This window comes from Anguilla anguilla, chromosome 2, assembly GCF_013347855.1.
Source record: "Anguilla anguilla isolate fAngAng1 chromosome 2, fAngAng1.pri, whole genome shotgun sequence".
NCBI classification, from domain to species: Eukaryota; Metazoa; Chordata; class Actinopteri; order Anguilliformes; family Anguillidae; genus Anguilla; species Anguilla anguilla.
Window position 1 is genome coordinate 55,469,367 of NC_049202.1, and position 27,787 is coordinate 55,497,153.

The 27,787-nt window shown below is 43.8% G+C and overlaps 1 protein-coding gene and 1 long non-coding RNA gene across 3 annotated transcripts; both read left to right on the forward strand.

Annotated features, from left to right (window-relative positions):
* Positions 1-27,072, forward strand: csnk1db (casein kinase 1, delta b). 2 transcript variants are annotated; one of them, XM_035404662.1, is made up of 10 exons: positions 1-76; positions 13,493-13,603; positions 16,573-16,721; positions 17,892-18,120; positions 18,304-18,474; positions 18,577-18,725; positions 18,806-18,974; positions 23,037-23,149; positions 24,624-24,691; positions 26,765-27,072. In XM_035404662.1, the coding sequence occupies exons 1-9, from the start codon at positions 1-3 to the stop codon at positions 24,654-24,656; spliced, it is 1,200 nt and encodes a 399-aa protein (XP_035260553.1). In that variant the 3' UTR covers positions 24,657-24,691; positions 26,765-27,072. The 2 variants fall into 2 exon arrangements, with proteins under 2 accessions (XP_035260553.1, XP_035260552.1); XM_035404661.1 differs by lacking the exon at positions 24,624-24,691.
* LOC118220645 lies at positions 18,995-19,706 on the forward strand. The gene is made up of 2 exons (XR_004763989.1): positions 18,995-19,060; positions 19,104-19,706. It is a non-coding gene; the product is annotated as an uncharacterized LOC118220645 (long non-coding RNA).
* Positions 27,073-27,787: the final 715 nt, after the last annotated feature.

The following is a 27,787-nucleotide window of genomic DNA, read 5'->3' on the forward strand; positions in this document are numbered from 1 at the left end:
ATGGAACTGAGAGTGGGAAACCGATACAGACTCGGCAGAAAAATTGGAAGTGGGTCTTTTGGAGATATTTATTTGGGTAAGTAACGTCCTTCTAAACTAAACATTTACCAGTTGGCTTCCTGAATGTCTGTGAGGACAACTGCTGAAATCATAGTTAACCTTAGCTAGCAGAACAGTTGAATTTGTGTCCTTAGCTATCAAATGTTACGTGAATTGCCTTGTGACATTTATAACCAGCTATCAAGTGCAAGAATAGCTGTCTACCTATTTTGTTAATATTGGCAGAACGGTCAACCTATTTAGGATTCAGCTTCAGTTTTTAGTTGACTTGTTTATAGTGGTGTTTATAATGGTTTGGAAAACACGTCACTGACTTTTGGAAGTTCTGTTTTTCATATTATGTTTTTTCACTTCCGTATTTAGACTAGCGAGCTAACGTTAGCTTGGCCAACAGTAACGTTAGATGTTCCCAAGGCTGAAGGCTAGCCAGCTGGAATAACATTAGCAGTTTCAAAAGAAGTATTTAGCTAGCAACGTTAGCGAAATACACAAGCTGTTTTGGGGGGGGTTTAACCGTATTTATCCCTCACTTCCGTCGAAAATGCCTTCAGGTTTTTCATTTTAAATTGCTGTTAGGAGCGTCATAGTCGTAACTAGGGTCATCTAGCTAGCATTAGCTGCTTGTAGCTAACCAGTATAGCTGTCTAGCACAGTGGCTGACAGGCTATGTATAGCAACAGGAGTAATGCAACAATGCGGATGCTAACTGCTAACGCTGGAGATGTGCTTGGTATCACGACTGCTAATAAACGAACTGCAAAAGTAGGCTACTTTAGTGATCTTCCAATCTGGTCTTAGTCGCTTAGATAAAAGACGTTTAAAAAAATCTCAGCAATTGGCTCGCTAGATTCTCACTCAGGCTATTAGGTAATGAAAGTTAATTTTATGTTGAGCAAAGTAACGGCTAGCCCAAAATATCGTAACGTTTGCTAGGTAACATTAGCATTTTAATTATATTCCAGCATAAGCCCTATTCGGGTTCTTTTTTTTTTGAAGAGCACTGTGAATAAGTTTGGCAAAGCGTGGTTGCCTAAGTACCGCGTTTTTCAATGGCAAGAATGTGAAGTTGGCAAGCTAACTGTCAGTACTAGCAAAGTTGGACGATGATTCATGCTCACTGATCGTTTTTATATCGGTTGAAAGATAACTTTTACCTACGCAATGTCAGCTGTCAAAGCGCGTGTGTGGTGGGAGTGAAGAAATGTCACGTGTCATGCTCATTGCATATGGTTTGATTGCACGTTGGCTGGTATGGCTGTTGTGGGGAATCACACACTCTACAACACGCACTATAATACTAGCTATATAAACTTAGATTTCACCCGCCGAGGAAATGTAACGCTCAATTTCCCTTTGTAACAATCGCTCCAATTTATGGTAACTTGCATATCCCAACCTAGCTGTGACCATTTTGTGAAAGTAGTGCCCCGTGAATTGGTGAACATTATTTATGTGAATATGAAGGTTTGGTCGATGTTTTTTGGTTAGAAGAACTATTGTTGTTTGCGTGCTAGTAATTTTGCCTCATTGCATTGATTTTGCATATTATTGTAATCACCTTGGATTGATATGGGAAGAACTATAAAAAGACTGAATAGCCTAGGATTTTTACACTGGAAATGAAGGATTGTAATTTATTCATCGAATGTTTGAAACATTATACACCACTGCACACCAAAACTGTTGAAAACCACCAACCACAACTCTACTTTTTGGTATAGTACTAGAAGATATGTCTGGTACTGAATAATGTTTAAGATTCAAGTTAGGAGTTGGTATAATGTTTGAATCTGTGTGGCTTATATATATCCTATGTAAATAAATCATGCTTTAATTCTTTTTATCATATAAACACAGATTGGAATTTTTTTTGTTGTTGAGTCCGCCTACCATTTTTACCATGCTGCATCAGATGCCTGCATATTTTATAATGTTTATTTAGTCAGTGTACGATCAGGCAAATGTCCCCAATGATAATTGATTGTGCTGTACTCCAGCTGATATTGTGCTAACAGCTTGATGTGTTTATTTTCTACTGATCTGTTGTCTGTATTTAATTTGTTCCTTTCTCACCATTGGAAGTGTAATCAGGGAAAAACAGATCCACAAACTAAAAAGCTATCAAAGTGCAACATGGCAGAGAATCTTGACCTTTATAAATATAGAACTGCACAGTGTTAATGGTCTCGACCCCAACCATTGCATCTGCATGGCATGTTCTGACATGCAGATATATTTTTGTGTATGTGTGCATTTGTGCGTTTTGTGTGATTTCCATTTACACAAGTACCAAATCATCAAGCACCCTTAGTCCAGAGCCCCAGCGCGACTTCACCAGTAATGATCTCACAAGCCATTTCTGTTCATTAACAGCATTGGGTGCAATGGTCAGCCAAGTGTTTACTGGTAATATCAGTTCATTATGGAAGACAAAATGGCCTCTGGCTGTTGCTGAAAAAAACACCCACTGGTGGTGGCAACTGAACGATGTTGCTTTCTACAGCAGGTGAACAACTTTGGTGCAAATGGTTGTGAAGATGATTCAGATACAAAATACTCAGTACTGTAATCAGTCTATGACTGATTATTTCTCCAAAGTGTTTTAAGATACGTCCATTATCCTTGAGATTGAAGCCTCACCGTCACAACAACGGTTTAGTGGGCAGCGCAACAAATCGCCACATTGCCTCGGTTCCTGTTAGATAGTATCAGTTTCATCGCAGGACAGAAGCAGCACTGTTCCACATCATGTGTTTTGCACTCGGCCCCTACAGAAAAGCAGGTGGAACAAGAATTTGGCAGAAATTTGTCAGCTATTTGTGATTCATAAACTAGAAGTCTGTGTCCTGCAGGTTTGTTCCAGTTACTTTGCACCCATGTTTTCTCTGTTCGAGAGGGCCTAATTCAGAGCTCAACAATAAGGAATTCCTCCTGGCCGGAGGCCACTATGAGATGGGTTTGGGCCAGTTGATTGATCTGTCACTTGCCCAATATGGCCAGTGCCCTAAATAAGTCTTATTCAGAAAGAGATGATTTTACCGTCCTGGAAACTACGCTACAGCTTGATAATTGCTCTATTGACCCTTGCTTTCAAAAACGAATGTTACAGCTTGTTCATTCATTAATATTTGAACTAACGCTTTCATAAATAGCTAACTTTACAGCTGTCCTTTCTTCACCGAAACTTACTTGTCATTAACATTAGTTATTTCATTTTTCTACTGAAGCTTTCTTATCAATAACTTACGTAAGCCTGGCAGTTTTATCATTTGTTAATATTTATACTGACTAACGTCTCAATCGGTTTGACATATTTACTCAGATGGCAAAATGGTGATTTACTTAGTGAACATGGTAGCTATCTAGTCAACTTATTTATTGCTAGAAAGCTAACTGAGTGATTAAGAGAATGAATTGACTAGATATTAGTTGGCTATTACTTCTATAATTGTTTTTTCCTTGGTTAAACTGCAAGCAGCTTACATTGAAATTCAAAATCCCCAGGCAGAGATTTCCAACATTTGTTGAAACTGCTTAGTTTGTCCATAATTAGGTGGCAGCGGTGGTGATTGGCAAATTTTCGTATTTAATAAAGAACTACAATTTTTTTAAACCAGTGCTTTTGATTGCCATTTTGACACTTTTTAATGCCAACAGTCTATATCTCCTTAAAGCGGTTATATTTGTTTTTGAAGCTAGGTCAGTGGAAATATACCTGGTGCAAGTAGAACACTGGCCAACTGGCCTTATTGTACCTGTAAAAAAAATATATATCCGTAACACGCAGACCTGCTAATTTTTAGTTTAGTGTAAGGATGTTACGCGCAGAAAAAAAATTCTTGAGACTTTATACCAAATAGGTTGTTGTACTACAAAAGATTGTACAATGTCTAAAACAGCTTTGACTCCACTGCAGAGGGCATGTGTAGTGAAGAACTTGATTCCATTTTATATCGGTGTGCATTTACATTCTCAAAATATTTTTATTATTATTCAGTATGCTTATAAATGAGTAGGCCTGCTTTTCATAATAAATGTGGCATGTGAAATTTTAGGATGTATTTGACATGTTGATAGGGGTGGGGTATTTTACTAAAACTTCAATCAGTGGACCTCAATAAATGGATAGCTAATGCAGTTATTTTATACAGTCTTCGAGATCTGTTGCTGCCAGAGGGGGAAGGCGGAGAGGGAGGGGGTGGGGAAGGGTGAAAGGCAGGGGGAAATTCAGCTAATTACAGCGCACTTCTTCTGGGAGCACATGGTATATAATATATAGTATTACTCCTCCAAATACCTAGTTACCTCGTGTCCTTTTAGAGTCTCCAAATTGGATTTTTGGAAACCCACCTAGACATAGCTTAGGAAAAAACTACAGAATACTCATTTTGGTGGTATTGTCATCATATTTGAACTAGGATTTGTCCAGTGTTGTGGCTGTGGTTCCATTGTAGGCCTATTTCTAAGCCTACCAGGCACAGCCACAAGCATCTGTATCTAATCCAAAAAAAAAAAGAAAAGAAATTACGCAAGAAAACTTCCAGTGTGTTTGCACGTCTGTCACTTTTTTCCAGCAATATGTAGAGTAATTCTCACTCTTGGAAATCAAACTCTCAGGTGTTACCTTTCAGAAGAGACCAGGATTATGCCTGTAGTCAAAGGGTTCAATAATAGTAACCATTTTATTTTGGCTATATTATTTTCAGGCTTGCGTTATAAAAGTGAGTGCTACAGAAGGGGATAAGAATTCAATTTTGGAATTAACCTAAATGGGCAGACTTCCAACAACCAGTCTAACTCCGATAGACTGATGGCATGTAACCAAGTTGGTTAAGCAACCAGCCCTCGATCGTAAGTCAACAGCACTGAGTGCATTGAAAAAGAAAAGCACTTAATAGTTATGTTGCTGTCTGGCCAGTCAATTAACCTGGTTGAGCTCAGGGGGTTAGAAGCAGTCCTACAGCTAACATTGGTGTCTGGAATATTAATATTCATATTCATATTTAATAAACAGGCTTAAAGATTCCTGATTAATTGATCTTTTATATGATAATATTAGGTTGTAATGTATGCTGCTTTTTGGGATTTCCATTTTAATCCATAATTGCACAATGCTCAAAACCTTTGAAAACATAACCGCGATGAACTTATAAACTTTGTTTCGTTTTAACATGTATCGAGCCTAGCACATTTGAAAATTCCAAGAATCAATGAGGACATCATGTTCCTCCATGCTGTTGGTGTCGTGTTTCCAGCTTGGCAGCAGTTAAGCACGCGGCAGTTGATGTAGAAGGCTAAAGCTTCTACTTTTGGGAATTACGTCTGTGGTCTTATTACGGGCGGTGATCGTGAATAATGATCCATCTCTGCAAGATAGTTTGAGCAGCACCAGTGTTTCCGTGCATCTCAGTCCCGTGTGCCCTCAGTCTAGGTCTGTTAGGCCTCTTGCACACTTGCACACTCAACAGGTCTCACTTAGCATGTGTGTTATGACATTATGTTGATATTCCAATGAATGAAAGCAGAGTTGGTAGAAATGAAAACAAACATGCGTGCCCCTACTGTTCCATAAGGGAAGAAGTCTTGAGAAGGTACATGTGACATTGTTCAGTGCAGACCTCTATCCCCCTTTAGCTCCCTAGGTTCTCCAGGTGTTGATAGATTGAGGCTGTTACATAAGCCTTAAGTAGCTGGACATGGTTGTGCTCTGCACAACAGCTGAAACACTAGGGTTGCGTAACCGTATTTAATCACTCTTATAAACTACTGCCTTACTGTTGCCGGGAAATGTTGCAACATGATTCTGTTCTGTAACCAATGCACGTACATTGTTTTGGCGGGGGGAGTTGATGCCGGGGTCTGTGTTGGAGTCAGTACTGTACAGAAGGGTTCCGCGAACTGCTCGTAGGGGCTTGCACCGTACATGGTACTGTCGGCACAGGCAGAGAGGGCCGTGTGACTAGGCTGTCCGAAAAATGGCGTTCCTCTGTAGTGTTGCAGCGTGTCCAGTCCAGCTTCCTCCACAGTGGGAGTTCCAGGTCAGCTGTGCTGCTGTGGCTGCTCAGGAGGGGCTGCAGGTGTGAATGCTCATCCCCTCTTCACACCCAGGGGACGCTGAATCATCCTGCTCTGTGGCACGTCACTCACAGTTCTTGTTGCTGCGCAACACTGCCGTGTTTATGTAACATTCTGCCCTGAAAGGATTTGTTCAGTTGAAGCAAAATTTGGCAGATTGTTCAGGTTTTACTGTGCGACCAATTTGCTTGCACGTGCACCAAAAAAATAAATAAGTAAAAAATTAGGCTACCTCAGGAAATCACTATTTGAAGTGTTGCTATCTGCTTGCAGTTTGCTTTAAAACATTTCAGGTTGAGAAATTTGTGGGAGATGCTGGTCTGTGAAGTCATGTTAGCTAAAATATTTGCTACAGTTTACCAGTTCATGAATTATTTTCAGTTACTAAGGTTTTCATGTGTACCAGCTAGCATTAGCTAGATAGATCAACATTAGCTAATTTTATTTAACAAACTTGGTTTTGTAACATCTTGGTGACAATTTTTGTGCTTGCTAGCACCAGTGCTTCTGCCACAAAAGGTAAGCATACAACCTTGAGTAACAAACTTTGATAGATTTGCAGTGTCCGCAGACAGAATTAAGAACTTCCTTATCAGTCAACTCTTGATTATATCTACATGAACACTCAATAAAAATAGGAGCATATGTAAAAAGCAGCAGCATGCAAAGTTAATTGCCGTGGAAAATACCGAAATAAGTTTTTTTTGGATCGTCTTTCCCTTAGCCTTAGCAAATTGTACATAGCTGAACACTCTTCCAACCCACCTTTCCCTCACATTTTTGAGAAGTCCTTATTCAGAAGAAGTCTGACCTAGTTCTTTTGTTGACTCAAGATAAACTGTTTGTGTACAGCAAAGAGTAGCCTGCATACAGAAGGATCAGTGTGTGTGAATAAGAAGTTTCAGCACAGCTTTTTACATTTGCTTTGGCATCAAACTGACACAAACACTAAATGATGTAATATTTTGCCTGAGAAACATTTATTTATGGCTCTGCTTGAAAGCATCTAGAATCTTTCTAGCATAGAATATCCGTCCCCTTGCACAAATGTATACCAATAAAAGCATGGAAGCACTGCTAAAGGGGGCTGTAGGAAAACCATGCGAAGGCATTATTATTACTGTAACAACAAAAGGCAACATATTTGGGGCTTTCTGCTTGCTTTTGTGGAACAGAAATGTCTAGTTGATGCAGCATTCTGCTTTCTGTTAAAGTAGTGCTTGGGTGGCATATTGCTGCATCAGCCATTTGACAGCCTATAATTCCAGAGCAAGTAACCAGACTTATGGTCATGTATAACAATATCTGGTTTGGTCTTTGCTAGATCACATCCTGCCTTGAGCCTCTCATCCAGTAGAGATGCTCATTTTCCCTCTGCTGTTAAACTAACTCATGTTAAGTGTTTCTAGAACCAGGAACATGCTGTTCCTTGTGTCGTTTTTTGGAGTTGGTTTTGTAGCTCTGAAATGAGTTTCAGCTGGCACCTTACCATTGCTATCACCATAATAAATGGTTGTTCATTTATACTTGTAATCACAATACTTGGCGTGATCCTTAACGTTAGGCATAAACCCTGATTACTTGTACACATACTGTGGCTCTGTAATGCTTCATAGTAAAATGCTGCAGAGGAAAATATCGAAAGGGGAAAATTTACAAAGTCTGCCTGCAGTAACTGCTTTCAAGCTTATTGAATCTGCAAGACGATTCACTGTATGAGCACAATCCACATACATGCAGTAAGGTTTTTCTTCTGTTTATAGGGCTATGTGGGTGTGTGGCTTAGCTACCTCCTGTATAGCCCGGTATAGATTCCGTTGCAGTTTGCACTGCTCTTGACTGGATGAGTCCAGACTTGCTTGCTATCTCAGTGTCTGGGGATAGAATGTTCTTTGTCAAATCAAATTCCTATCAAGATGACTGCCATGGCTGTAAAAAGCCTTTCAAATTAAATAGTTGCTTTATAATTAAATGTTGATGTTCACTAAAAGCAAAACAAAAATTATTTTTTTATCTATGCAACATGAGTATATCTAGTTCCAGAGGTGTATGCTTTATGGTTTGATTTGTGTGTGTGCCAGTCACTTGCAAACCCTTTATATCCAGAAACCTGGACCTGGGTTTTTATAAATGCTGTCTGTAAGTGATTAATTTGTTGAAACTGCACGGCAGGAGTGCAATGCTAGTCTAGTCTAGTCATGTTCCATCTGATGGCTAATATCTGTGGGCTTTTGTTGGGCCGTTGAAAAGCCCCTGACGTAGGAGGCACAGAGACGGGCCAGTCAGTGCTGTGCGAATGCTCTCAGCCCTGCCTCTGGCTCCCTCCAACAATGGGTTCTGGCTGTGCCGAGACGGGGAAAGGCTGCTTTGCATGTGGAGCGGGGCTCCCTGCCGGCCCGTAAATCTCTGAGGGACCCCTTGCAGCTCCTGCCTCTGTTTCGGCTCTGCTGTGTGCCAGTCCGCCATGATGCAGTGATCCGGCAGGTACCAAGTGGAACCGGCTTTTACCTTAAGTGTTAATGGCGGCCTCTGTCTAGTGCAGCAAGAAACGGTCGGCCATTAGAATAAAAGCATTAGATCTTATGCCATAATTACATTCTGAATACACTAGCTTAAACTCAAAATAGTGAAATTAAATCTGTTAGTTTAGGTTGTCCTTGATTTTCGATTGTATGTTCCCCCTTTATGTGTCCATTGACAGCATTTAATAAATTGCACTTGAATGCCCTGTAGCAGGTTAGAAGGTTAGGTGGCCATAAATGCTCACTGGGGGATGCCCTGTGACAAGCAGCTGTGCCTATGGGGGATGGGCAACAGGACCTGCTCCTTAAATGGAGCTGTCCGACTCGCTGGAGCTGGTGGCTGCTTTCCAGCTGGAACTGCAGTGGTCCCTTACAAACCCACTGACAAGGACATGCATGTCATTTATGTGCTCAGCGACATTTACATTCATGGTTTTACTTGCACATAGTGCTCCATGCTGCTCCATGCTATATTCTTTCCTGGCTTCCTTCAGAGACAGCTTACACACCACGCCCTGGACATGCAGTGAGACCATAGCCCTTTTCTGTAGGTCTAATGCACATCAAATAGAGAGAGGATCCTTACTTTTCCACTTTGTCTTGGTGGAACAGATGAATTGCAGGGTTTACCTTTCTTTTTTACCGGGGGTAATTATGGCAACATCAGTCTGGTGAATAAATCATGCAACTGTCTGAGTGCATTAGTGTACAGCAGGAATCAATGTCACATCTTGTGGGTGGTGGTCAGAAACTGGAATCACTCTTTTCACCATATAACCGTAAACCTTGGTGCCTGAAATATTGTACTTATAATTACGACTGCAGCCTCTCTGCCCTTACTTGGTTCATATTTCTGTATAGAAATGAGAGGGCTTTGCAGGTTGAATTCCAATGAAAATTTATTTAAACCAAAAATGTTCTGAGATGACTCATCAAAAGAACCACTTTTTTCCCCAATTTGGAATGCCCAGTTGTGTATTACCAGTCATGACTGGATTGTCCACTATGGATTCCGGAGAGTGCAGACAAGCCCATACCCTCCTCCAATGCATGTGATGTCAAGCACCACTTATCACAATGCAGCTCGCAAGTCTGGCATGCTCCAAAATGAGCCGGAGGAAGATAACTAACGTTTGGCTAAACGGGCAGGCTTGCAGACTCCTGTTCGACCATCGTTGGTCGCTAGGAAATGATGAAATTCACGTCCTTTTCGACTGAACCCTCCCCAGCCCTTGGCAATGTTACTGCTAATTATGCATCCTCCTGTTGGTCTACCAGCCACATTCAGCACTGGCACGGTTGGGATTCGATCCCAAATTGTGGGGTCTATCCATGCCTTAAAACAGGAACAAGTGTGTCACGTATTTTGTTATTGTGCTATTTTCATGGGTTGTCGTCACAAATTACATTTTGGCACTATTGCTTGGTAGCTGGCTAGGGGTTAATGCTGTTGGGAATCCCTGTCAGAATGCCTGGTGATCAGGGTGGATGAGCCGTCTCCATGGCTGTCTCCTGAAGCCCTGGAGGTCTCTCAGTACTACCAAATTCAGGTGATTACTTAAATCTTGCTCTCAAACTTTTGCTTGTATCAATTTTTATGCTTGTATCTTATACTGTCAGTTCAGCTCATGCCATGGTGCAACCTGGAGGCCTATATGCGTTGCCTAACCCCTTGTGATCTGAACATTAATAACCCGGACCCAGGCTAGCACAGAAAAGTCCTGTGGTAAATAGGAAGCTAGCTTTAACTCCCAGTGTTTCCTGGCATCATCTGTGTCTCATGTGTCTGTAGCTGTGCCAGAACTGGAAGTTGATAGGACTGATCCCTAGGCAAATCAGGTCGAGACACGGTGCCTTAACTGGTTGACCTACCCAGCACCCCCAGAAAAGGATCCCTTTTGAAGAGGGTTACCAGATACTGTTCTTTGCTTTACCTCAGATTGTTATCTGTGAATCTGCCCTTGTGGGAATGACCAGATGGCTTTCCATGTAATTAATTACACCTCCCTAGCTGCACTGCTGTTGTTTGGCCTTCTATCCATTAGTGTCTTTCTCCCTGATCGGCCACACACCTCTGTCCACAGGTTGATGGGGCATTTGGGGGTTTTCTGCGTTTGTTTTCCCGTGTCATAGGCTTGTGGGCAGAAGTTTCCTTGAGTCACACTTTTGTTTCTTTCGGAAGGCATGCTGTTAAACCCTTTGAGCAGTGGTGGCTGTTTGTGATGTATGGAATCGTTTGCTAATCCTGTTCAGACCCTCCTCAGGTTTCCCCTGACCCCAGCTGACCCCAGTAACGCTGCTCAATCGACCGGGCAGCACATGATGAACAGTCACCCTACATCCTCACTTGAACAAAACCTTATTTGAATGCATTTCCCCAGGCTCTGCCCTACCGTCACCCCTGACTAGGCATTCCAGTCGTGTCCTCAAACCTAATGCAGTTCAGGCACTGCAGAGCACACTGGACCTGAAGCGCACCACAACAAGAACACACCAGTAGTGTGGGGACGTTCCTGTCCTCTGTTCAGTCCGTAGAGAACGCTCTCAGCTCTTCAGTGCCTCAGGCAGACTAATGGAGACACTGTGGACTGCCTGTTGGGAGCGATTTCCATTTTGGCACGATTCAAGACAGACACATTACATCTGCATTTACCTACATGGTCCCAGTGGGTCCTCCTGATTTGTATAACAAGGTTAACATTCAGTTATCCTTCAAGGACATCCTGTAATTTTTAAAATTGTGAACAACAGAAAATTGTAGGTACCTCTTCTCACACCCTATACTTTGTTATTCAGTTTCAGTATATTGGAAATGGAGTAACAGCTGGACCTGATTTTCCCCACTCAGTTGCAACTTTTCTTTATCATCCACATGTTTGTCTTTTTCACAAGCAAACTAAAAACTTCAGTCCTGTTGTCTTGCGTTCATCTTGATATAATGTAGGCTTTAAAACAGGAGGTGCATTAATGCTTGTAAAATCCCTCATCGTCATTAAAAAGATCGCTCACAGAGGGCTGATGGGTTTTGTGGTCTTCGGCTAGTGTGCACTCCACTAAGTCTGTGTGGCCCTTCCCTTCGATCAAGTTGAAATACATAGTACATTTTTCCTGTGGAGATTTCCCAAAAGAGGAAAGGAAATATCACATGCAATTAAGTTCAGCAGAATTCTTATTTACATGTGTGCACAATGACTGTAATGTGGCAGTAATGCTAAAGGATCATTCTGATAATTCTATATGCAACAGAAGAAATCAGTTCACTAATTTCTGGAAGCTGCATTCATTGCACAATGAGCGAATGTTGTCATGTTACTTTACATAAGATCTACACAATCCTAGTCTTGGAAGTCATCCTGTATATTCAACTAGGGGATGATGCCATATTGACTCAGACTATAGTAAATGGTGGTTTATCTGGCTGAATGCCTTGCCACAAGGAAAGTGTGCAGACACTGTGGCTTTCTCTGACCAGTTTTTGTGCTGCTCATTGTCAAAAAAGATTTCAATATCTTTCCTTTAGTTTAAATTGACTGCCATAGCTCACACAGAGGAATGGATCTGTCATGCATTAGACCTGTGCAGCAGAAGAACATTTGTTTTTCCTCATCCCTCCTTCTTGCGGTCTGGTGTTACACCCTTTTTCTCCTACAGTAGAACAGCATTATGTGCCAAGGCCTCCACTCTCTTATATGTGTAATCTGTAGCCTTGTGGATGTCAATGTCGGTCGGCGAATGAAATTGTCACAGTTTGTGTTTTATGGGCTTGCAAGATGCCGTTTGAAATCAGAGTAGATTTTGAAACGAATGCAGTTAACAGACCGCATTACATCCTTGCTTTACTTGCGCATGACGCAACATGTAGACAGAGTTTAGAGCGCTCTGCCAGTGAAGGACACTGGCACGAGCCTCATTGTGTGGAAAAGGTATCAAAGGACGTAATCTCGTTAGAGGTAATCTTGTTACTCTTTTTGGTGTACATTAGGATATTCACTTAAGTGCTGTAGATGAAAGGGCTTTTAATCCAGGCGTGACTAATTTGGGTCAGAAGTTTTAAGACATGCGGGCTCTAAGTCTTCCTTTGCTTTGAGCTCAGGTTTTCCTTGTCACAAATCGTTATGTTAGTTAAATATGGCAGCGGGCTCTTTCTGGAGAGAGGTTATGTTCTTAGGGCTGTTTCCGCCTGTCAGTGCATGTAGAGGCCAGACTGGCATGAGGAGAGGCAATGGGAGCGGACACGCTGTAACGCTTGTCTGCATGTGCCCAGGAGCTGTTGGGTATTGAAGTGGGCGTGCCCTCGCGCTCTCAGGCTGGCATAGTGGGGGGAGGAGAGCGCCGGCGTTGTTTGGCCCAATGCCCTGGTGTTTAAGTCTCTTGCTTTTGAGTGTTCGCCCCATGCACACTCGTGTGATTATTTTTCCACAGTTTCAGAACAGCAGATCTTGACATTGACAGGATTTTAATGGGCTTTCGTTCTCAGATGCAGGTCACCCGCTGGGTGAGGTTAGGGCTTTTATACCATCAGTGGGTGACAGGCCTTTTACATTTCCACTGCAGTGAAGCCAGAGAAACCTAACAAGCTTTGTTTAAAAGCTGTCTTCATTCATTATTTAAACGATTAAACATTTAAACATGAAATATTTGAGGTTTTCACTTTGCTCCTGTTTTTTAAGAAGATTTGATGTGATGGCACTGAATGAGTAACACTGTTCTTTTCGGTAATGAACACAGATTTATGTGGAAAGCACTGGAATGCACAGAATGTTTGATGCATAGCCCATAAAACCGGTTTCCTCTCAGTAAATGGCTGACGCGCTCCTCTCCCTCCTCTCCTCCAGGAACAGACATTTCGGTGGGGGAAGAAGTGGCCATCAAGCTGGAATGTGTGAAAACGAAACATCCGCAGCTCCACATCGAGAGCAAGATCTACAAGATGATGCAGGGGGGAGGTGAGCCTTTCCGTGTTCCCCTGTGTGCGCTTCCTAACACACACCACACACCCAGCGGAGTGCCCATGCCATGCTGAATGGTGTTGGCTGCTGGCCTCCTGCAGAATTAAATGAGTGTCAGGCACTGTGGGGGGCGAGGAGTTAAGAAGGTAGTCTTTTTGTCTCTTTGGTGGCTTTACACAGTAACGCTCTTGGCAAGCGTATGGAGTAGCCTGGCAGGACTTTATTAGGTTCCCTCTGCTCCCTTTGTGAAGTCCGGGCTGTTTAAGAATTCTGTCTGGATTAGAAATTGCTTTTAGGAATTTGTTGTGTATTTAAATGATTAGGTTGAGAAGCCCCTCGGACTTGTCGTTGTTAAACGGAACCCGTTTCTTGTGTTATGGAGCCAGGGCAGTGTTCTCAGCTGTCCTCTTTTCTCTGCAGTAATATTCCTGCAGGTGCAGGTGGTGGGTGGACCGTTCTTTATTTCCTGTGTCGTGACTGCTTCTTTCAGCTGTGTCTGAACGTGACCGCGTACGAGCAGACCGCGAGCTGCACGTGTGCGTGATGAGGTCTGACACTGTGCTCTGCAGAAATGTTCCTGTTTACCTACCCTACCACAATGAACCAGAAGTCAACCCTCTACTCGTGAACAAAAAGTTTATTACTTCCCTGTTTACTTCTTCAGAAATTCCCTGTATGCCTTCTGTTCATACGCACATTGTATTACCTTTAGTCAGCTTGCCAAGACTTAAATTGACTCATTGGAATGCTGAGGGATGTTCTATATGAACACATGTATGTCTGTTTTTCACTGTAAAGTGAAATAGGTCTTATGGGTATTAAGAACAGCTAAAGAGTGTTTACAGTCTAATGCAAGAGTATCCCTTACTGACCCGCTGTCCAGCTGTGTGAGAGGCTTGGGTATTTTAAATTCTATACATTATTATATTAGATGGGATTTTGCAGTGTTAAATTATTCCAGGTCGGATTCTGCAATAACACTATATACTGTATACAGTCATGCAGAATGCATTATTATTATCAACGAAGGTGCATTTTAAGCAACTTTAAATTGCAGTATAAACTGTAGAACACTTTACCCAGTAGCCTACAGCGTTTTCCCTGCACTAATGTGATTTGGGTCCTGTGCAGGTTGCTGAGACCAGTCTTGTGATTTCTGGGCTCACTGTGCCCGCCCCCGGTAGAGTGTCAGCAGGAATGTTGGCTCAGGTGCCTGAAACGTTAGCCTGCTGGGTGCTCCATTTGGCCAGAGCTGGAGCCCCACACAGAGTGAGCCGCTTCCCAGCACCGCCCTCACACCTCACGGACACTGACGTTCTCACAGGAGCGTGGGGGTGGGGCCCGGGCCTCGCTCAGATGAATATTCATGGCGTGCCGGCCTGTGATTTATACGGTGTGCGTGTATGCACATTTGGAGGCTCTATTTTCTGTGGTCCTGGCATTTGGTGTTTTACACCAGTCTGAACCGCTACTGTGCCTGAGGCACAGATCCCCTCCCCCTCTTCCACTGGGGCGACTGCACAGCCGGGCAAGCAGAAAGAGCTCGCTCTCTCGCTCTCTCACTCTCTCGCTCTCTTTATTCATCCACCCATTACCGTGCTCAGCCCAAGTACCCCATCTGATAATTAGCACTACCAACTCTTCATTTAAACTGTTTGCTTTGCAGATTTGTTACTTCAGAGCCATTCTAAAGAAAGTGTTAATGTGTTTTCCCCGTAGGCAGCAGTTGTAACGGTCACATCCACTTCCTCATTTGGTAATGTGTGCGCAGGCAGAGGCTTGTTCCGCGGTGGGCATATGGGGGCTGACTGGCAGGGGGCGGGGCTTGCTGCGGGGACAGGCCGCGCACAGAAATAGCTGACCTGCGTGACGCGCCGCGCAGAGTGCTGAGCCATGAGAAGCGCTGCAGCGGGAAAGGGCAGCGTGGGCCTGAGTGCTGGCAGCAGCTGCTGGAGGAGCTGCAGACCGCGCACGCTCCCGTTAGCTCTGTGCAGTAGCGCACGCGCGCGCGCTAATGGAGTGAAGCTCTGCTGCTGCCCTCGTAGAGCAGGCGCAGGGTTCCGCGCAGAGCGCCGCCAGCCGTCACGGCACTGCCCAAGTCATCAGCGAGCGTGTTTTCAGTTATTAGAGTCTGCTGAGGTTATCTTGCGGTTAAGTGGTGTTTTTTGCAAGGCCTGTTTGCAGATCGCCCTACAGCTACGCCCAAGGTCAGGCCATACATGTTTTATAGCAGACATCAGCGGGGTCTGTTTTATAGAGCGCTGCTGAGGGGGGGGATTGTTAATATGCTCTGACCTATCCCTTTGGTTGTGTCGGTTTTCAGTACAACCAAATGCTACAGCGCTTGAAAAGGTACTAGGTGATATTCTCCAGTACTGCTGGAACCGACTCTTCAGTGCTCATTAGCGAATAGGGCATGTGCATCGTGTATATGCACCACAGTGGTGTAGCTGCCAAAGATGAATGAAAATATTGTTCCCAAGAATGTTCCGATTTCTGCTGTGTGTGCTCATTTTGGCTATGTAGCTGACAATGGTAGGCCTGCGAACATAAAAAAACAGAAATATTGTTCCGCAATAATATACCACTGAAATATTCAGAAGTATCTTCTGAAAAATGATTACAATTTGTCGAATTGGTGTGGTCTCTGAATTATGAAAAAATATATATCTATTTGTTAGACCCAAGTACCACTCTGTTTTGTAACTCGATCATTTGTTCATAAAAAAAAAAAAAAAAAAAATAGGTCACCCACATAACCCAACCTGTAATACACATCCAGCTGGGCAGAATGAAGGCCCTCCTTCATTTTAGGTCACCTCCATCTTCTCGTGCACAGTTCTGCTCCTTACCACATGGTGGGGCTCTTTATTCTTCACCTTGCAGAACATGTATAAATGTTGTGCAGCCCCACACAAAATGGCCTGTGATAATCTTGCACTGTGTCTGTTTTTCTTGTGTTGTAGTCGGCATCCCAGCGATCAAGTGGTGTGGTGCTGAAGGGGACTACAATGTGATGGTGATGGAGCTGCTGGGGCCCAGTCTGGAGGACCTCTTCAATTTCTGCTCTCGGAAGTTCAGCCTGAAGACCGTCTTACTGTTGGCTGACCAGATGGTAAGGCTGCACACGCCTGTATTTCAGTCATAATCAAACAATTGCTGATTTGACTAGAGTAGGGGAGTGCAGAATGAGCTGTTTACTCTAGGCAACATGTGAATCTCTTCAATACCATTCTAATTTTTTGAGGGAACACAAGATTTTGAAATTTACCCTAATGACTAGGCATCCCACAGTTCCTCATTCCAGGGGCGCTCACTAAAGCAAGAACGAACGTTCAACCAGAAATGAATATTCTCCCAAGGTTTTAAAGGTCTTGAAATAAAATAAATCTGGTTGTCAGGTACAAAGTTACATGTGAACACTCAGCAGAAAGAAGTCCTGCTGCGTTCTGCCCTTTACCTGAGGAAATGAGCAGCACGACTGCAGGACTGCTGAAACACACCGAACAGGCGAACAGTGCCCTGTGCCAGCCCCTGTGCCAGCCCCTCAGACAGCCTGGCAGCATGCTGCATAGTAACGAGTTAGCACTCTTAAGGTGCTCCTCTGAATCCAGGTCATCTATTCCAGCCATTTTACCACTCAGCTCTGCAGCAGGACCAGGGAGAGTTTTCATGGCAAGTTCAGGAACGTGCTCGTGCTTGGGTTTTTTTTTCTTCATCCCTCCCTCTTCTTTTCTTACCAATACTGAAAACTTGTAAACATCATTTTCTTAACTTGGCACAGACGAGAGGTCACCGATAAAGGTGAGATTTGATGATCAAGCACACTGTGTTTCGCTTTGTTCTCCAAGTGCCCTTGGTTAATCTTTTTGTGGTTTTGTTTTGCATCTGGATAAAATTCCTTGGCAGCGTCTTAGTGCAGCCAATTATCGTTTCAAGGTCTTTGTGCAGGTTTATCGAAACGTACAAAATGTTGAGTAAGAAGGGAGCTGAGAAACCATTCCAGACTTGTCTTCTCTTGTAGCAGTTTTGTAGGTGGTATGGTGATTTTATATTCAAATGCATTTTGTAAATTAATATCAAATGTATATGTGCATCAAGCTGGTATATCTCCTTTATTTTTTTTGGTGCACCACATCCACATTTTTGGCGAAGGACATTTTTGCATTTCAAGGGCTCCTTGACCAAAATGTTCAATGGTCCCTATTGTGCGTTCTGTGGAAAAAAAAATAGTTGCACGGGTGTTTAGAAAAGCACCCATGTTTGCTCTGAAAATGTGTTGCAGATCAGTCGTATCGAGTACATCCACTCCAAGAACTTCATCCACAGAGACGTGAAGCCCGACAACTTCCTCATGGGTCTCGGGAAGAAGGGCAACCTCGTTTACATCATCGACTTTGGCCTGGCCAAGAAATACCGGGACGCCCGCACACACCAGCATATCCCCTACCGCGAGAACAAGAACCTGACCGGCACAGCCCGCTACGCCTCCATCAACACGCACCTGGGCATCGGTACGCAGACCCAACTCTCCCCAGCAAAAGTACTGCTGCAGCGGAGTGCTCGGGCTAGCCTCAATACGGTCTTCCAGGGTCCACAGGGATGTGACCAATGTGTTTTGAGAGACGTTGAAAGAATACCAACTGAAAGTGTAGTTGTGTTTCAGTTTAGACTCCCTTGTTGTTTCCCTCTTGCAGAGCAATCCCGTCGTGATGACCTGGAGTCCCTCGGCTACGTGCTCATGTACTTCAACCTGGGGTCTCTGCCTTGGCAGGGCCTCAAGGCCGCCACCAAGAGGCAGAAATACGAGCGCATCAGCGAGAAGAAAATGTCCACTCCCATAGAGGTCCTGTGCAAGGGATACCCATGTAAGTAGCACTAGATGCCAGTTTGGATGTTTATCTTTTTCAGAGTGCTGTGATTGTAATTTTACCCTCTCTCTCTCTCTCTCGCCCTTCCTCCCTCTTCAGCTGAATTTGCCACATACCTCAATTTCTGTCGTTCCCTGCGCTTTGATGACAAGCCCGACTACTCCTACTTGAGACAGCTGTTCAGGAACCTCTTCCACAGACAGGGCTTCTCCTACGACTACGTCTTTGACTGGAACATGCTGAAGTTTGTGAGTGGGGGGCCTGCGCTGGGGGGGGCGTGTGGTGGTGGGGGTGGGCCGCTGTGCTGACAGGCCCCTCCTGTGAGCAGGGAGCCAACAGAGCAGCGGAGGATGCGGAGCGCGAGCGGAGAGACAGGGAGGACAGACTGAGGCACGGCAGGAACCCCGGCGCCAGGGGACTGCCCTCCGCCTCCGGCAGGCCCCGGGGAGCCCAAGACGCCGCTGCGCCCGCCCCCCTCAACCCAGCCTCACACACAGGTGGGAGTGTACCCTGCCCCCCTCAACCCAGCCTCTCACACAGGTGGGAGTGTACCCCGCCCCCCTCAACCCAGCCTCACACACAGGTGGGAGTGTACCCCACCCCCCTCAACCCAGCCTCACACACAGGTGGGAGTGTACACCCAAGTTGCCCCAAAGTGTGGGCAAGCGGTGTGGTTCAGGGGGTGGCTGAATTGACCAATGTGTTAATCCACCAGCCCCCCCCCCACACCCCTTCCCCCCACATTCCCTCCGATGGCACTTTCTGCGCTCTGATTCTTTCTGGGGTCTGTGACTCTTTCTGCTTTTCTGCTGAATGGAGTGAAAAATACAAAAGTCGCAGGTGGACTGTTAGCTATCCTGGGTTAAAAAATCATGCACCCACATCTCTGATACACTGTCCATGTGGGCTGCAAGAGGAAAAAAAGCTTCCTGATTGGGCCACATGTGATTAAATGTATGCATTTAGTTGCTTTTTGTGTTGCCCAAGAGACACAAAGCACATGCATTTCCCTCAGCAATTACAATACTGAGTTTCTCAGCCAATTGCAATGTCCCATGCTTTCTCTACCTGCCCTTGCTAATTTCAATATTTAAAGGGATTTGTTTTAAATGCAAAGTGCAAAATCACTGTAATTTGTAATACTCTGTCCACAAGCAGTTTTATCAAATCGTATGTTTTGCACAGAAGAAACATGCATGTGATCAAATAAATTATTTTTTTTACCTTGATTAATGAATGGCTATTACTCAGTTGCTTTCAAAAAGATGTTGTTTATATAGTATTAATTGTGTAGTACAGTATAATCCTGCCTTTCAGACCCCCATATATCTGGTGTAGAAGATTATCCAACTTTTTTTGATGTGCATTCCTACTATAGAATAACAGCTTGCTTGGCTCTGCCTACATAATAACGAAGCATGCTTCTTGAAACTTAAGACTTTACTTTGAAATTGTAGTTAGGGTGCCTCTCTTCAGCTACAATTATGTAACCTAATTAATATGTCTAGTTTTGTAAAAAAAAAAAAAAAAAGCCCCTCATATAATTAAAAGGTAAACACTGCAAGCGAACAGCCAAAGTGCATGGAAACTGCTTTGTGACGCAGATATTTTTATACTTGATATCAGACCCAAAGGAGATGCCTTTTGGAAGAGTTGGTTAAGACCAATTTCTAATGCTATAAACATGTTTACATATTAATGTTATGAGGTTAATTGTTTTATTACATATGCATTTTTGAGGTTAATAAAGCTACATAATGATAGTTTTGCAAATATTAATGGAAAAAATTAGTTCTTTTAAAATAATTGGGAAATTGTTTGATAGGGATATCTACAAAAGAAATGTTAATTCAATAAAAAGGGGAATGTACAGTACTTAGCTGGAAACTTGAATGCAAGTATGCTCACCTGATGTGTGGTAGAAAGTCTCTGAAATGGCTTTTTTCCCTTTGGAACCCAAGCCTGAACAGGCACACAGCGTTTGTTTCACCATAAACAGATCGCACCTCCTACAGTGTCGTTATAGCTAAAGCTGTCTAATTAAAGCAGCGACAGTTTTTGGTGGGGTGATTTGTGCATCTGTACAGTGCCGATTAACATTAGGTTGCCATTAAAGAGGGAGGATTTGTGATCAAAACATTCTCTCGCTCATGTATCTGTATGGGAGTGCGTCACAGTGAGCGCGAGCTGTGCGTTCTTAGGCATGTTGCTCCGGGTGGGATTTACAGGAGGAGGTGCAATGCAGCAGTCTTAAATCCTTCTCTTTCCCTGCTGTGCTGAGGTCACCACATAAAAAAGGGGGTAAACGCAAAGCTTTAATCTGTAATGGAAGCACAGAACTGATTTACATGGTTAAAGCACCTTTGCTGTTCTTTGAGAAAAAAAAACTGGTTAAGGAGCCAAAGGACACGATGACATCATCGGGTAGATTCTACCAAGCCATGAGCACACTTCAGCTAGTTGGTCTGATGCCTAATCAATGATGGAATTGTTGATGGTTTGATAATTCTAGCAGGTGTTTTTCCAGTTATGGCTTTTTTTCCCAATTATCCCTTTTTTTATTTCTGACGATAGCTGACGATAGCTCATAGCTGTCACACAGCTTTTTTTTTTCTTTTTGAAGTATTTGACACCTATCAGGTGATGGACTGTTTGGAATTGTTAACCAGAACTCCACCTAAGATTCTCAGGTACTGCTAGTTACTGCTAGCTTTGTTGTGCTTGATAGATGATGTTAGACAATGTGGTAGAACCAGAATGTCACAGTTGTGCTTTCTGGTTACTGCTTCTTGTTCATGTACATACTGTTCATACTTTTAGAATTTACCTTTTCAAATTATTGATAAATTGGATAAATCAAACATTTCCCCAGTCCATTCGCACAATAAGTGTGATGTCTTTCCTTCTGGCTTTCCCTGGCCAGCAGAACAGCCCTTTCCAGATAAGGGTTTAATGCCGGGAAACAGGTTCTGGGTTATTCCAGCCAAACTGTTTACTGTTTCCTGAGAACTGTGGTGACACACAAACATTTTTTCCATTTGCTTACACCGGTGCTGTTGTTTGACATTTTAAATGTATGTGGCAGGTGCTGGTGTTTTGGTCCTCGAGTAGGGCAAGGTCATTTTTCAGTTTTTTTACAGATGATGAAAGTGCAGATTATAAACTTTCAAATTACGTGTCATACATTGAAATAGTTCAAGAAGATATGCGTCCGCCATTGTAGCAACCTCACACAGTAAACAAACATAGGCTACTACCACACGGCTTTATTTATGGGTGGTGGCTTGACCGAAACAAAGTGACAATAGCCAACGAAATCAAACATGCTAATTAAACTGCACCCCCATCACGCCTCCAAAACCCGGCTGTAAGAATCACTAAAACAAGCCGACTTTGCTGACAAATTATAAGTATTTAGTGACCCTAAAAATGTTGTTTATTCTATTGAGTGACTTCTTCAACACTAACTTTCGTAATATGAAAAAAAGGAAAACAGTAAAAAAAAAAATAAAAAAAATTTAAAAACCCTTTTTGCCTCCTAGCAAAAACATTGCAATGGCTTTTTGACGTGTTTGTCACAATCCTGGCTACGTCTGTGGCCTTTTCTGTCTGTCGACAGTTCGATAGAAAGGTGTGAACATTTCCAAAGAAGTCATGCAAATCCTTACAGGTCTACGCCTTTTTATTTAGGGAGATAATTTTATTCATGATTGGCCTAATGTCGGTTTTATTTGTAATAGGCCCAAGTCTATTTTGTAGTTATTATAAGCCATTCTGTTATATATTTTAATTTTTTCTCAGGGTTTCACAAATGTTTTATAGATTATAGCCTATTTAGTTATAATGCGGGAGCACGTAGGCCTTGGACTACTAATTTTATTTTCGAGGCAAGCACTATCAATATCGTATTGTTCCACTGAACCCACTGCATTGTCTAATGTTTAACACCTTTGTAGTGTTGAAAAGTAAAATTAACGTTCTATGACGTGAATTTTTAGTGTTCGCTGGCTTTTATATATTTCAAATTGTATGGCTTTGCTTTGGACCATCATGTAAACTACACGTTAACAGAACATGACTTCCTTCTCTGCTTATTGTAATGACTTGGGAAATGCCAGATTGCTCTGTTTAACGAAATTTAGTTTGTTTATACAACACAGAATTGTTAAACGATAAATTCCACAGGGCTGTTCTCACAGCAGCGCGGTCACAGGCAGTGAACCTCTAGCGAAGTTCAAGCTGTGTCCTGAGTTCATATTGTGTGCATTCTGATATTGATTCATATCATAAATGCCAAAATAATGGCGCCAAATACACTAAAGCTGTCACGTTGGGAACCCATAGGTTTATCTCCTTGTTTATTTATTCCTGCTTATTGAAATATGAGCAACATATTTTTACTGGTAGCTTATACCTTTAAAAACAAGCCCAGTTTCCCAGGGCTCCCAGAACAACATGCGATTATTGCCAGAAGAGAAACTGTTCCTGTTTTCAGGAAAAATGTTAATCCCTATTCCAGATGCAGTTTGTTGCAGCCTTTGCTTTTTTATCCCTTTCAGGAATGGAGCGAGAGAGGAAGGTCAGCATGAGATTACACCGCGGAGCCCCTGTCAACATCTCCTCCTCTGACCTGACCGGGCGGCAGGACACCTCCCGCATGTCCACTTCACAGGTAACAGCCAGAGCAACACAGCGCCCCCTGGGGGCCTTCAACTGCAACAGCTCATACCAATGGCTAGTGTCATTTACTCATGTCGTGTACTTTCCAGAAGGAAAATTTAATCTGCAACAACAACGCAGTATTCCTCCTCAAACTTTTGCTAACCCAGGATTTATTTGGGATTAGCCCTGACTCATCTCATACTGTCCAGGCAGCTGCTCAGGCCTCTTGGCCTGCTGTTGTTAGGCATTTAAAACTGGAGTGAAGACAAATCTAAAGTGAGCTTATGTCCAGTTCTTTGGCTGAAAGGGTCATTTGCTGTTTATATACTAGATGATTCAGCTACTGATTTAGTTTGACCTAGGCACATCTGCAGAGTGTTGGACAATGTTTGTCTGTCATAATGCAATGTATTAATTATCGAGTAATGTGTGTATTGTATATTATCAAGTCAAACTGGTTTCTGTCCCTTATTCTTTCCAGGTCTCTGGATATCTAGTGTTGTGGGATTGTTGTACTTAAATGTATAGACCTCTTAAATGTATTGTTTAGTGCAGTATCCTTGCTGTGTTAAAGTTCCTTTCATAAAGTCAGTAATTCTGCTTATGAAAAACACCAGAGACTGCCAGAGATGTTGCCTGGTTTAGCCACAGTAAAGAAAATGAACTACATGTCCTTGTGCTGGACACCGGCTCAGTTGCACTCTAGATATTGTGTTGGAGTGGATCTGAGCCAGAGAGAAAGAGAGAGTGAGCGAGAGACAGAGTGAGAGACCGAGAGAGAGAGAGCGAAAGACACGGTGTGAGAGAGAGGGAGATTCTGAAAGGCAGCACATCACACTCTCCCTGCGGCTGCAGTACTGATGCGTATGAGCGCGGCATTGCCCTGAGTGGTCAGGTGGGGTCAGTCCTGTAGCTAACCTGGCTGTTGGCATGTGGTGTTTGATTGAAAGGTGCTCCAGAGCGCATGTGTGTTTAGGGTCCCACATGGCCTCTGCCTTAAGGGCAGAACACACACCCTGCAAACTGTGTTTCTGTCTGGAAGCTGGCGTTTGGAATGAGATGGCGCCAGCATGTCTGCTGACATGACTTGGTAATCCAGCCCTAGCATGAGTCTTCTGCTTTGTTGGAGCTTTGCATTGCAACTTGGACATTTTGTTCCCACATTTAGTCTGACTTGCTCCTTTGAGCAGCGTGTGGCCATTTCGTGTTTACCTGTTTTACTGAAATGTTGCAGCTACTCCATCATGGTTTTTCTGGCGCTGTTGGAGTTGCTGTGTTTTTCACTGCCGCCTTCCACCACCACAGGTTGGGTTATGACGTCATGGCGACTGGACAGTGCTCCCAAAAATAAGAGCCGACGACAGGAAAGATGTGTTCCTGTTTTTTTAGGTTTTTTGTTTCTTTGGAGCACTGTTTTTCCTGTGCTTTCCACAGTGTGATGTATTCCCTTCTTCACAAATGGCTGTCTTTTCCCCCCACCTCAGAATAGCATTCCCTTCGATCACCACGGCAAGTAGCTGCTCGCCACGTTCTTGTTTGAAGGCGGCACTGGGTGAGTTTCAGTTGGGTCCCATCATAATAGACTGCATATACACGCCTCAGACTGCGATTTCCCATCCCTTTAAGCAACATACTACCTTAAACATTCCACTTGCTGCAGAAATATTTAGTTTAATGGTAGCAATCACACTGAAAAGTCATAACAGTCATGCAATTCATATTCCTCGAACGCCAAAGTTTTAGTAACCAAATTGACGTTCCTTGAGTGGACCTGTGGTAAGGTTCGGTAATAAGAGACTAAATTTGCTGTTGTAAAATAAAGAAGCTCAATATGTAAGATGAAGCTGTGAGAGTCTGTTTGAGTGACACGGCAGTAGTATGCCAGCCCAGTCCAGCCCAGCCCAGCCCAGCCCCTCCCCCTGATTTCCTAAATGGCCCTGCGGCTACAGGATTATCACACGCAGCTGTTTGTGTGGAATGGCCGAGTGCTGAGTGTGGGGCCTCAGACTGCGTGATTAAAGCCCTGCCGCTTGCTCGGGGTTCGGCCATTGCGCTCCCCCATGATCCCTCAGCGTGAGGAGCGCCCACGCAAACAGCTGCTCTCTGCTTTCGGTAAGCAGAGGCGAGTCAGACGAGGACACGGAGATCACTGTTTGATCAGGATTCATCACCCGCTCATTGATGTCTTCCCCAGTGATTTAACAAATCGAAATTGCCCCAGAAGTACATTGGAATCAGCACGTGGTTTCGATAGTTCGGGGTTTTTCGCTACAACTATATTTGCGGAAGCTCTTGAAGTCACTGTGCGCAGCAGTAGCTTTTTTGGGCTGTGTGGCATGCCCTGCTAGCTGTGTGTGCGTGCGTGTGTCTGTGTGTACATTACATGTACATGCTCTCCCTGTGTGCAGTGCTACAGTAGCTCTGCCAGCTGCTTGGGTTTTGCCTGACGCCTGACCACCACGCAGCATGCTGCTCATCATGGCCGCCGTCCGACGCTTATGCCACCCAGTTGTGCCTCACCCGCCATCAAAGAACCACCGTCAAGCGCATTTCTGTCCAAATATTTGGCATGCTTGAATATTTGAAATGGCTTGACTGGTTTCTGTTCTTTTGGATGACCAGTTAGCAGTCAGAGACTATGAACTGGTTTCATCCTGCAGAGTTAGCTTTGCATGTGACTTTGGTTGATGCATGTCTGAAGACACCCTGGTAACCTGACCCCTGATGAGGCCAAAGACAGTAGGCCTTGCAGGGGTCTGAACTCCTCCTCTTCCCCTTTGAGATGACCCTTCCCTGAAGAAGGGTCACATGACCCCTTACTCTGTGCACAGCAGCTCAAGTGATTGTGTTCCTCTCCCTGGTCTTAACAGTTTATGCTTTAAGTCACATGAATGTGTGTGAGTTCCTGTTAAAGGAATGAAGACAATGGAGAACCCATGTCGGACTTGTTCCAGTCGCAAATGTTTGGAAATGTCTTCATTGACAGTCCATTTTAGAAGCATGGAAACCATGTCTCTCCTTCCACTCAGTGCTGTAACCCCTTAACTCACCATCTATCCCTGCACTTCCCTCCTCACAAGGCCTGGTCAATCTTATCGTAAACGACTCCTTTCTATGTTGCGAACATTTAATTTTTTTTTCCAAATGTTGTGCTGCTCTGCTCTGTTAGTTCCATTTTCAGAAGAGCCCAGGATGACTGTTTTCTGTATTGTTCCTTGCTTGACCCAGAATTTCTGTTGCTGGCTATGTGTAATGGAAATGAGGGACATTGGTCATACAATGGAGACCTTTGTGTGGCTCATTTCCCTGAGCATTGCAGTGCAAAAGGCAATTGTGGGTTGGGTGTTTCCAAGGAGCTTGTTTAGGGAACAGTCAGGATGTTGAAACTCGATCAGTAATTCTAAAGCTATAGAGCTTCATTTGAAATTGATGTTTGTTAATGAGAGTGGAGCCGCTCAGTCGTTCCCTTCAGTTGTTATGCGGGCTCCTTGATGTATGTAATTTACTCTGGTACAATGGAGAGTTTAAGTGTTAAAATGTTGCGTACTGAATTGAGATTTTGGGGATTTTTTTGTTGAGTGTGTGAGGAAGAGTGGAGTAACGCTCCGTCTCCGTCCCTGTGCAGATCCTGTCTCGCGTGAACCCTAGCAGTCTCCACTCTGCTGTACCTCGATGAGACACCACCTCGCGCCACGGAGGCGGACAATGCATGGCTGATTGTCACTAGTGCTATTCCAACAACCTCACTTCCGCAGCGGCTGCAGTAAAACCAGCTCTACGAGCTCCTCTTTCAATTACATGGAACGACTTCCAGGCCTTTCTGTTGACGCAAACAGACACGCACGCACACACACACGCACAAGCACACACACACAAACGCATACTCACACACGCATGCACGCACATACACACCCTCGCACACACACACACTCACACACACATTCAAACACACACTCACGCATTCTCTTACACACACACACTCACGCATTCTCTCTCTCACACACACACACACACACACACTCACGCATTCTCTCACACATACACACACACACACACGCATTCACACACACTCACAAACACACTCACGCATTCTCTCTCTCTCACACACACACACTCACGCATTCTCTCTCTCTCACACACACACACACACACTCACGCATTCTCTCTCTCACACACACACACACGCATTCACACACACTCACGCATTCTCTCTCTCACACACACACACTCAAGGCCTCCATGTCTGCGCTGTTGCTGCCTTTGCCGTGCTGGCGTCTGAGGAGGACTGCTCCAGAGAGCCGCTGCTGTCTGCCACCGCCATGGCCTTCCAGGGACGCTTCACCATGCGAGCCGGTCTCACTCTCCCTTCTCCCGCCATCGTCGTCTCCTCCCCACTGCTGGATTAAACGTCTTCATCGTCCTCTTGTGCATCCACGCGGTTACTGTCATGTCTGTTCGGCTCTTCATTTCTCACGTAGTTTGTATGAAGCTAACTTCCGCAGGCTGCGGTCTGTTTAGATGGGTAGTCCATTTCTTTTCTTTCTTCCTGTCCTCTGAATTCACAAGAAGAAATTCATGTAATAAAATGGCAAAAGTATGCAGATGCAAACATTTTTTATTTTAATTGGCCATTTTTATTATTTAATCA

Coding starts and splice junctions, on each gene's coding strand:
- csnk1db (XM_035404661.1), top strand. CDS start 1: ATGGAACTGAGAGTGGGAAACCGATACAGACTCGGCAGAAAAATTGGA. Junction 77..13,492: donor TTTTGGAGATATTTATTTGG/GTAAGTAACGTC, acceptor CCTCTCCTCCAG/GAACAGACATTTCGGTGGGG. Junction 18,475..18,576: donor CCTGTGCAAGGGATACCCAT/GTAAGTAGCACT, acceptor CTCCCTCTTCAG/CTGAATTTGCCACATACCTC.